At 40.8% G+C, this 11,530-nt stretch overlaps 1 protein-coding gene across 2 annotated transcripts; it reads right to left on the bottom strand.

Annotated features, from left to right (window-relative positions):
* Positions 1-5: 5 nt before the first annotated feature.
* ctps1a (CTP synthase 1a) lies at positions 6-10,518 on the bottom strand. 2 transcript variants are annotated; one of them, XM_076755219.1, is made up of 19 exons: positions 10,324-10,518; positions 8,912-9,093; positions 8,629-8,799; positions 8,434-8,534; positions 8,163-8,279; positions 4,828-4,911; positions 4,010-4,090; positions 3,758-3,909; positions 3,495-3,627; positions 2,822-2,910; positions 2,637-2,731; positions 2,407-2,469; positions 1,356-1,399; positions 1,169-1,265; positions 1,031-1,086; positions 847-943; positions 598-742; positions 418-509; positions 6-326 (listed from the first exon to the last, which is right to left on the bottom strand). In XM_076755219.1, exons 2-18 carry the CDS (start codon positions 9,078-9,080, stop codon positions 425-427), a joined length of 1,779 nt encoding a protein of 592 aa, XP_076611334.1. In that variant the 5' UTR covers positions 9,081-9,093; positions 10,324-10,518; the 3' UTR covers positions 6-326; positions 418-424. The 2 variants fall into 2 exon arrangements, with proteins under 2 accessions (XP_076611334.1, XP_076611333.1); XM_076755218.1 differs by having other exon boundaries at positions 8,912-9,131; positions 10,324-10,498.
* Positions 10,519-11,530: the final 1,012 nt, after the last annotated feature.

Here is an 11,530-nt window from a genome sequence, read left to right as displayed (position 1 = left end):
ACAAATACCTTGAATCTGTTTATTTGTTCTTCATTCACCGTAAAGGAAACTTTAAGACATGACTTGAATAAGCTGCAAATGGTTGTAGCAGGATGTATTTACAATAAGGCCACAATAGAGTAACAATCTGATCGTGGTACTGGATCTGTATATTACCAAAGACGGTCAGTGTCAAATCCTGAACCCCGGTGTAAGCAACATTTTTCAGTGGAGTAGGTCATTGAAAGACAAGAACTCTGAAAACACTTCATTCACAGCTGCATTGAAAAATGAGCCTTGGTCAGTGCTGGAGGAAGTCCTTAGTTCACATCCCAACAAGTCCAGAACTGTGACAGTGGAGGAAAGGGGATCACATTAGAACTAGAATTTGTGATGAAGTGGCAAACCTCAGTAATTGACATGTTGAGCATTGCATACCTCACGGTCATTCGTTTGAGATGGAAGGTAACTTCAACTCTGATATCTCAGAGTCTGGGGTGCTGCTGCCACTCCGATCACTATATGTGTCCCTGTGTTGAAAGGCAAAACCTCACTGTGAAAAACTGACTTGTGTTACTTGTACGAGTTGAAACATACACTGTGATGCTGCGTGGTTACCGTGGAGACAGACGGCAGCCTTTCTGTAAGTAGCTCTGCAGCTTCCCGGCAGAGGCCAGCAGCAAACCAAGATAGGGGGGTGATGGCTTGATGGGGCGAGAGGTGAACTCAGGGTGGTACTGCACTCCAACGAAATATGGGTGGTCTGAAACAGAATCAGATTTGGAGAAAAAAAAGGTTGTAGAGGAACTGCTGACTCAAAAAAAAAAAGTCATCCACAAGTTAAAAAGTAAATTTCACTTTCCATACCATCTAGCTCTATGACCTCCATTCTTTCCCCTTCAACGTCTTGACCTACGAAGCAGAAGCCTTTCTCTTCAAAGTGGCTCTTGAGCTCTGGGTTAACCTGCACAGGGACAACAAGTTAGGAACACACCCACTCCACTGTCAACAAAGTGTGGAACGCTGCTGATGACCTGAGGAGTTAAAATACCTCAAAGCGATGTCTGTGCCTTTCATCCACATACTCTGCGTCTCCATAAAGTTTGCCTGGAATACAGAAGAGCAGTAAGAAGAGAGCAGATGCAACACACCAATACTGGGCTCAAAGTGGCCTGAGAGGGTTTCTCACGTAATACGCTGTTGTTAGTCTTGAAAATGGTCCGTCTCTTCCCCAGTCTCATGGTCCCACCCATCTGCCCCGGGTTGTGTTCTGGCATATCGATCACCTGCAAAGGTTATACGTGACAATCACAACTCAATAAACTTCTCAGGTGGAGTTACAACAGGATCAGTTCTGAATTTCACAACAAACTTACCACAGGATGCTTTGATTCGGGGTCAAATTCAGTTGAGTTGGCATCTAAGGACGAAACAGGCAAAGGTACACAATCAGTTCTGTTCCTCTCTAGACATACATGTGTCAATGCAACTTGAAGTGTCTTCTTTTAAACTTTTCAACTGCAGTGATTGTGTGTGGGGCTCGGCTGAAACACAGGTGACCTACACTGCTGACACAGACAGAGGCCTGACGCTGCTTTCGCTCCCTGGCCTGTGTCAGCGTGATGTTAAGACCAATGTATGCTGTGTGATGACAACAAGTTCATTTCATGTCTAACTGTGTGAGATCACTCTAATAAAATCTTACAAACTGTGTGAGACTATACAACAGCAATTTTGAGGCATGTTGTAGGGTGCAATCAATGCCCACTGAACTGCAGGGCTTTTAAAAAGCTTTAAAAAAAGAATCACTTTATGGGCACTTAAAATGTCAACTCAGTCGGCGTACTGTGCGTCATTCCGTGTCAGGTCTGGTTGGTTTGTAGGCTTGGGTCATGGTTGCAGCCATGCATTTCTGACATTCAAGTTTAAATTCTGCTTCACGGGTGAAGTAATTTCTATTCAGTCTGACAAATTTTAACTCGAGGTCCATTTACGAGCCTTTCTGGAGCAGAGAAAGTTAGCAAGTGGTACTGGAGCGGAGATCATTTTCATTCTCTCTCTTTAAGCAGTTTGGGACATTGTTAATAACAAGGCAATAGTCAAATTGAAAGAAGTCACTGCTGTAATTCAAAAGCCACATTTTTTGAAAAGCCTACTTTCTGCTGAGTAGTTATGTTCAGCATTGGCCTGACAGCAAACGCTTTGATCCAAGCACTCCTTGATCACAGAGGTGAGTGTAGTCACACTCAGCCTCACCTCAATTTGTAATAGAAAAATGACAAAACTGGCTTTGCAACTTCAGTGCAAGTTTGAATAACATGGTAACTGTCAGTTATGGTGGCTTTCAGCTATTCAAGAAAAGGATCTCTTTGGCTCGTGAATACACTGCACCACTTCAGTTTGGCCACATGGGAGAATGAATCTTACCTGTCCAGCCCAGCACGTTCCTGGCAAATTCACACACAGCTAGCTGCATTCCAAGACACACACCTGCAGAAAGATACATGTCAGTCTAGTAGTGTGCTCACTGTTACTGATGTGGCCATTTGTTCCAATGGGACCGATCTGAAAAAATATTTATCACAGCATGATGAGGTAAGATATAAGGAAATGTTGAAAAGAGTGTGATCGTGGTTTTTCAGACAGCTCCTCTGTACCTAGGAAAGGTTTTTTCTGGTTCCTCGCCCAGTTGATGGCATGGATCTTTCCCTCAGTTCCTCTGACACCAAAACCTCCTGGAACCAGGATACCACTGAGGACAGAGGGGAAAAACAGCTGATGAAACTACTATTTAATGTCCATGTTGTATTACTTGTGAAGAGAATGATGCCTCTGCACTCACTCAGCACTGCAGAGTTTCTGCCATGCCTCGTGGTATTTCACTGGTTCCTCCTGCAGAGTGCTCGGCTCCAAATACGCAGAGTCTATATACTGAGGAGTAGACACATAAACTTTAGGTGGCAGTCGAAAGACTTGAGATTAAAGATGTAGATAGATTAAGGTTAAGATGCAGCCACTGTAATACACACTGAATGCCCACCACCACAAATTGGAAATACTCAAGTAAAGTACAATTACCTAAATATTGTACTTGAGTTAATGCACTGAGAAATGTTCAGCTGCACAGTGTGGGACAGAGCGTGGAGCAAGCATTAGATGGCAGCACAAGCAGGCTGTTCAGCCTGGGTGGAGTTACTCCTGAAGGAGCAAGTTTCACTCCAACACTTAACCCTTTGCTCCAAACTAACTACTTGTTTACTAGCATTGGAAGCTGCACACTAAATCTCACCATGTTTTTTCATGTTGCAAACAGCTGATTTCTGTATTTATATGTCAGGGGTGAGTGTGACATCGTCCTTTAATTTGGGTGTATGTAGTACGAGGCTACATTATAGAGTTTTCACCTTTTTTTTGTTGTCTAAAGGGACATAATTACTGGATTTCCCCTGGAAAATGGCTAATATTTACTGTCAAATGTGATAATGAGCGGTGTGAGTTAATAACAGTATACATACCTTAACTTCCAATTTATGACTAATGGCCAGGGCTGAGTGCTCCAGTGCTTTGATAACAGATGCATAGGAGTCAGAAAACTTGGTGTACTTCCCAACCAGTGCTATAGAGCAGTGCTCTAACAGTCTGTCTGACCTGTGAAGACAGCATGTAGTTTAGACCTCTGGATTAAAATCAACAAATGACAAAGAGCACAGAAGCAGTGTTCCGCCCTATTTAATTTTAAATGAATGATTTACTGTTTAACTAATGTTTGACGACCCACCTGTCAGACATCTCCTTCCATTTGGTCAGCATTTTCCGAGGTCGAGTCTCTATGGGCATATTCAGCCTCCTGCTCAGGTAGCCCACCACCCCCTGATTCTCCAGCAGTAACGGTACTCTGTAGATGGACGAGACGTCGTGCACACAGATGACCTGAGAAGAGATAGCTCAGTGAGTTCAGAGGAGCTGAGAGAGTCGGGGCTATGCTTTATCAATGATGAGAAAACAAACGACTTCAGTATCAGTGATGTACCTGTTCAGGTTCTACGTGGCAGAACATTGAGATCTTTTCTTTGACAGAGTTCTCCAGAGCGGTGGAGCAGCGACACATGATCTGTCAGCAAAGATGAAATGAAACTTTAGTGTTCGCTGAGAGGGAAAGATCTCACTTCATACAGAAAACACAGACGGGATATAAATAAGAATAAGGTCTGCCTTGACAACCGAGACTAGGATGACAGGAGTGAACATGTGATTCCAAACTCTGCATGAAAGGACAGAAATCAGTGATTTGCACATTGAAATTCTGTTAGGTTAGGAGCATTTCAAAAGAGACTGTTATCACACACAGAATAAAATCTGTTGGGGCTTTAATACATGGGCTGAACTGCATAACACTACATAATGGATGAACGCAACTGATCCATTCAAGTTTCCACTGCGACACAATGGATCTGTCAGAGTTAGAGGCTGGGAGCGCTGGTTTTTGGCTCACATTGGTGTCATTAATACCAACCGAGCATCATATGAACGCCACTGTATGTCATCACTGCTGTCACTTGGACCTTGTAACCTGAAGATGTCACCATGATTTAGGTCACCATGTACCTAAATTCATGCTTTAAAAGCTTTCAGGTTGTTCTGGGTAAACTCAGGCCTACCACACAAAATGACCTTCCACACGTGGAACATACAAATCTAAATTCTTTGATATTACAGACACTCGATGAACACTAATGATTGATCAAATATATCGATGTGTTAAGTCACCTTCAACAGGAAATACACACACACACACATATAAAAATGGAGCATTTACAGAAGGATGAGTGTGTCCAGCAGGTGACTCACCAGATCAGGGGACAAACCCAGTCCTCTCAGCTCTCTGACGCTGTTCTGGGTCGGTTTGGTCTTCTGTTCTCCTGTTGCACTGGGCTGGACAGAACAATGGAGATAATAGATGCATTAAACTGACTGTACAAAACTTATCTGACATCAACTGCACGTCTGTGCATCTGCAGCGCGTAACATGATACGAGTGGCAAAAGAGGTTTCCATCAAAATACAAGAAACACATTGATTTTGGTTTCCCTGAAAATGCAAGATTTATTGGTTTTTGAAGAAGCTGAGTTTGTATAGGTTCTAATGCAATCAGCAAGGTGGATCAACGACAATTACACAGTTCAGGCAAATGGGATTATTATTGCAAACCAAACCTTATGTGATCAAGTTATCTTTCTTTCTCTTCCAAGCTTCCCCTTCCTCTTTGTATCATCTTTAAGTAACTGTCATGTTAAATTCACATTGGATTTGGTTAGTTAGACCTTTTACTCTATGGCTGCAACTAATGATAGTTTTCATTAACAATTAAACTAACAAACACTTTTATTTTTCATTTATTAAGTTCTTTGGACAAACTGTGTATTGTGAGAAAACTGTTAAATCAGCATCACCATTTTCCAGCGCTCAAAATGACGTCTTCCAATGACAGAACAAAACTCAAAGATATTAAATCTACAATTATATAAAACCACAGAAAAAGTAACAAAAAGCAGCAATGTTGTTTATCTTAGAAGCTGGGACCAGAGAATGTTTGGCATTTTTTCCTCGATAAATTATATTAAACTTTTAGTGGATTAGTAAAACTATAAATTTTCTGTCTAATGGATTAATTGGGTCATTGTTTCAGCATCACTCTATGTTCTCAGCCAAATTAAATGATGTAAAACCACCTGCCTGATTGCTACTATGTTTCATCATGTACACAAGGAGACACACCACATATCAACCACACAAAGCAATACATAGAGTTTGATAACTCCTGGCACCTGAAGTCAAAGTGACATCTACAGAGATCTGCAGGATGCACTCAGCTTCACCACAAAGATAAAACAACAACAACAACAACACTCTTTTCACAAACCACTGCTGCAGCAAAACACACATTCTCAACATTTTAACTGGCTGTGACTGCATTCACCTCATACTTGCTTCAGTTGCAATCTTCACACATGACTGACCCCGTGGAGCTCGCAACCAAACACGTGTGTTGGTTTTCACATGTTGCCACCTGCCTCCTGCTGGTCAGAACAACTGCTCTGTCCTTGTTTACTACACTCACAGAAACACAGCTATACTCAGGAAATGTTTGCATTTCTAAGCCTGTCATCTTAAAACAGGAATTCAGTCTTAAACAGCCCAAAAGCTTACTGAAGGACTCAGTTTCAGAAAAAAGAAATGGTGGCTGGTGCAGAAGACACATGCTGACTCAGAAACCAATGTCTTCACATCCTCATGGTTTTCTGGAATGAGAAAAATGCAGCTTTGCAGCAGAGATAATTCTGTCAGAACTGACTATTGCTGCAGTCATAAATCAAACTTTCATTGCTTTCACAGCAACCCACAAAGACAACGCAGACAACTCTTCAATAACAGTGACAAAACCTTTGTATTTGAACACTGCGTCCCCCGAGCTGGATGTCACCTCTGATGGAGGATTTCTTAACTTCATCACAACAGGTAAAATCTAGTACAGGTTCTTGTGTCTTATTAAGGCAATGTATTCAAAATTGTAGCTGGGCTTTAACATTTGAGAGATGTGTTCATACTGATATGGGGTGTTTCCAAAGACTGGCTCACATTGTAGAAATAAAATGTCCCCATCTCTGGGAGACATAAAATAAAAGATTCCATGTTCTCCATGTAGAGGTACATCACAGCCCACAGAGGGTTTACAACATTACTGCTGTAGCTGCAACACTGAACAATACAGGCAAGACGAGGCACTGTTACAATAAGGGTCCAAAATGAACACCTGCCAAACGCCAAATGCAGGTCAACTTTGGGTTGAAGATGAAGGGACAAATTGACGGGCACATGTCCATACATTCAACAACATTCCCCACAACTCCTGGGGAACGGCCGCCTTATTGGTACAGGACAGTTGTGCCTCCTGATGCATGGTGAGGCAGGAGGTCTCTCCACAATTAAAATCTTCAGAACTATCTGAATTTTCTATTGATTTTCAAGTGGTTTGGTTTGTTACAAATACCAGAGATGTATTTATGGTACAGGATACTTGGTTGGTCACCAAAATGCTTTTTCTTATGCAGACAGAAAAAGCAATAATTCTAAAATATAATATTTTGATTTATGTATCCCATGTCATTAGTTTCTAAATACACTCCTCTTTCTTCCTGCATGTAAACTGGCTACCGTGATGTAATTTTGTGTATAATTCTGGAAATAATTAATTAAGACTTAATTATATAAAAAGATATAATTAAAAGTAACACTTACACCTTTAAAATTTAAGTAAAATTTTGGTGAGCTTCACAATTCTTCTATATTTTTTAGAGAAATATTAATTTTGCTGACACACATTAAATACCAAAAATACACAGTATGTCCAGTGAATCAGCAGGCTTGTGCAGAGCTGCGGTTCAACAGTTAACCTTCTGGTAAAGCAAATCTTACACTTTCATACAAGGAAAAAAAAAACCTCATTTGACTGTGGGGGGGGGGGGGAAATCAGCACAGCCACAGGGGCTGCACTTAGTACAATTCATGACAGACTGAGAGTTAAGAGAGTTAAGTGGCACCACAATCCCAACAACTGAGTGACACAAAATGTTTGAGGAAGCGCTATTTGCCTGTCCCTCTATAGTTTTAGACAGATAAATTACTCTTGTTGGGAAGCTTTTCTCGCACTTACAGTAACATAAAAAGTTGTCGTCAACTTGAGTAACATTATCTTCACTTGTCTCTCCTCTCTGTGTGTGTGGCGGGGTGACGCCCACCCTCGGTAAAACACAGAGAGCAGAGGAGAGGAACTAGTGCCACAGTAAGTGACAGTAACACACAGTAAAGTCTCTCACACTGAGCTGAAATCAGGAGTGCTCATAAATGAGGTACATAACAAATATGTTAATGGAGCTGTCATCATACTTTTTACGAATGCAATACAAGTTGGATTAGGCACCGTCGGCACTGGTTGCTGATGTAGGCTGCTTTTTAATTTGCCTGAACGTCTTTCTTCTTTTTGGTTTGTTTTGTACTTGAAGAAAAACTGTTGTAAAAGAGGCTGAATTAGAGTGTGTGTATTTACAGTCAGTTGTTCTCCAGGAGCAGCTGACACATTTGCCCTCAGATAAAAGCAGTAAGGCCAGAAGGTGTTGCTCTCTTACCTGTGGTATCAGACTGACGTGAATGTTACAGAAGTTCTCCCTCTTCACTTTGAACTGGAACTGCCTGAAGGCCTCGATGAAAGGCATACTCTCTATGTCTCCAACAGTGCCTCCTAACTGCAAACATGCACACAGTCACAAATATTATCAGTGATCATTCATGGCAGCCTTTGACTTTGCAGGATCTTGACACAGCTGTACAAAAGAACATAAAATGTGAGTCATTTGATTGTGGAAATGATGACATATTAAAACAAACTGCTCAACTTACCTCTATTACACAAACTTGAGGTTCTACATCATCATCATCAACAGGTACTTTGGCCTGTTTCACAACCCATTCCTGGATGGCATCTGTGATGTGTGGCACCACTGGAAGAGAAAAAAAACAGAATCTTTCTTGGTTTACCATTTCTCTGCAGCATGGCACTTTCTTCCAAACACAAACAGCTGTTTTTTTTTTTACCCTGCACAGTCTTGCCCAGGTAGTCCCCCCTCCTCTCTTTGTTGATGACTGACTGATAGATCTTGCCGGTGGTGAGGTTGTTGTCTCTGGTCAGCCGTATGTCAAGGAACCGTTCGTAATTCCCCAGATCCAAGTCCACCTCACCCCCATCATCCAGCACGAACACTTCCCCTGGGCAGAGTCAGCATGACACAGTCATAACACAACATATAGTACTGTACATAATATTTTGTGGTTTAACTAAGAATGTGTTCAGTAAAAGGGATTGTTTCCTCTGATATACCATGCTCATAGGGTGAAAATGTGCCTGCGTCTATGTTGATGTAAGGGTCGATCTTGATTGCAGTTACATGCAGGCCACATGACTTCAGGATTGTGCCCACGCTGCTCGCAATGATGCCTTTGCCAATACCTGAGATGACTCCTCCAGTTACCAGAATGTATTTCATCATTGTGCTCTGGTATCTGGAGACAGATGTCCAATTAAAGTCAAACAGCAGACCCTGCAAAAGTATTCATTCAGAGGTTAATAGCTTTCATAAACATTGTACTGTGTGTTTGGATCAATGTTCATGTTTTTGGCTTCACTCTGTTTGAGACAAAAAACCAAAACAAAAACTATACACAAGAGTATACTAGATTTAAAAAATATTAAGAAAATGCACTTTTAAATGAAATACAGTACTTTTAATAATTGCTCTACAGACTTTCTATCTTTACAAATCAGGAAAAAGACAAATTTACTATTTAGCTAACTGACTAACAATGGCCAATATTAAAAGCTCTTGCACTACAAGGTGGACCCCAGTGACCGACCACTAATGGGGAGCCAAATAAACACTAAGCGTTTAAAACCGGTGGTTAATTAACGTCACATAAACTTAGAGGTGGCCAAATTCACAAGTCTATGTAAAGCTGAAATGTAAAACCTTTTCATCCTTCCCACCACACAAGCACTTTCACAATATAAAGCATGGCACATTGGACGCGCTCGCTTATACACACAGTATGGGCCGACCGAGTGGGAAATTCCGGATTCCTTTACGCTACGAGACAACAAGTGAGCGCACCGCCCGCCCAGGTTACTACCGTCCACATAATCAACGACACCAAAGTATTACCGCCAGCGCCACTAGCTTTTGGCTAAGTGTTATGAGTAATGTCAGTGTAAGAGAAAGACACACAAAACCAAGGCCTCTGTTAGTGTCTGCAATGGGAAACAGTCAAATGTAATGTTTGCTGAATGAAACACCACGGCTAATTTGTCCAATTTGCTGTCGTTATATACAAAGGGTAGCTAACATGCTATCCATTTCTCACAACTAGCTTGCTACATCAAGCTCGCCATATTACATGTGACCACAATGCCCGACATTGCATTCACAATAAAAGCAAAAGTAGCAATGTATTAAGATAGTTTACATATTAAACACGAAAGACAAAACAACGACATACCTGTACACGACAATCTATAGCATTATGATATGTTTTATCTTAAATTACGAAACTACTCCGGAAATATAATCAGTCGTTGTATTCCACTGATATACTCCGGCGTAAGGTACTTCCAACACTATTTTATTTTGATTAGTTTTGACCGGAATTCATATGTATTTATTGTGTTTCTCCAGCAACTTAACGAGTGTTTGCTAGCTAGCAAACAGCCTGTGTTAACAGTATCAAATTTCAACTCACCAAAATACTCTTGACACAGAGCTGCCCCTCAAATTGTCGACGACAAAAACAGCTCGCAAGACCTTTTGCTCCAAACAGCAACTCTTTTCCTTGTGCTTGCGCTTCCCTACAGACCCTTCTATCCTCAAATTGACTCAACACGTGTATGGACCACGATTCCGGGCTGCAGTGCATCACTCATTCCAATCCACACATACAACATTGTGCTACCTTCAGGTACGCCTCGTAAACTGCCCCTGCCCCCTGGAAATGTTGCATTCATCTTTTACGCGTTTATTTGGCTCCTATCACCAAACCCTGCTGTGAAAAGTTCAGGAGCATTGAACATCTAAAATCAAAGTTGATTTGGATTATGTAGTGACATTAAGAAATATCTGCTGTATACATGAAATATGTCTTTGTGGCAATTTAAATGATACTGAATACTTATAGCTATGTTCCTTTAACATCACCAAAACGTAAATGCATGGAAACTAAAGTTTGGACAATGTTTGGAATAAGAAAATACTAAGTAATATTATTCACTAACCTATTGATTAATAGTAATATAGGCCTGTTACAGTAATAATCCCGTAGTAAATTAGAAATACAACAGGACTGGTTGCATATTATAAGGTAGTGAAAGTAAAATCTCTTTCAGAGAGTTACATTACTGCTAAATTACTGGATTATTATCATCATATAATCACTTTAATGTTGTAGCTGGTCGAGGTGAAGATAATTTTACCTGCCTGGTTTTGAGCAGTTTAATCTATTACAATGCACCATATTTTATAAACCAATCATGTGTTTTGTAAGTAAAAGCATCATCAGCAAACTACTATAGTGATAAAATTTGTGTCGCAGTGGGATAGCATGTCAAAACTGTACTACACTTCAGTACTTGAGTAGATGTACTTAGTTATTTTACACCACTCTCTACATGTCTTAGTTATCACAACAAATTCCTCATGTGTGATGACTTTTTCCTCGTTGTTTTGTCTTCACAAGCACCTGAAGGCAGCATTTTTCCAAGTTTGAATCAGCAGGAGGAGCTCTTGTTTCATGTTTGAAGGCTCAGGTTGGTCAGAGAAGAAAAAAAAGTTGCATTTCCCTTGTGTAGAAAGGCTTTTAGCCAGCTGAGAAAGGACACTAGATATTTGGTTTAGCTTTACAGATTGTACTACCTAATTATCAGCAATAGATTATTTATCTTAGAGCTCCTTGC

The sequence above is a fragment of the Chaetodon auriga genome, chromosome 17 (assembly GCF_051107435.1).
Source record: "Chaetodon auriga isolate fChaAug3 chromosome 17, fChaAug3.hap1, whole genome shotgun sequence".
NCBI lineage: Eukaryota > Metazoa > Chordata > Actinopteri > Chaetodontiformes > Chaetodontidae > Chaetodon > Chaetodon auriga.
The sequence above is the reverse complement of the archived record's forward strand: the minus strand, read 5'-3'. Positions and strand labels throughout refer to the sequence as shown.

What these genes read in the sequence shown, in the direction of transcription:
- ctps1a (XM_076755218.1), bottom strand. Translation starts at nt 10,497, where the DNA reads ATGCACTGCAGCCCGGAATCGTGGTCCATACACGTGTTGAGTCAATTT. An exon ending in CTCAAGTTTGTGTAATAGAG is followed by an intron (nt 8,280 to 8,433) that starts GTAAGTTGAGCA and finishes GCATGTTTGCAG; the next exon opens with TTAGGAGGCACTGTTGGAGA. An exon ending in GCCACGTAGAACCTGAACAG is followed by an intron (nt 3,910 to 4,009) that starts GTACATCACTGA and finishes ATCTCTTCTCAG; the next exon opens with GTCATCTGTGTGCACGACGT.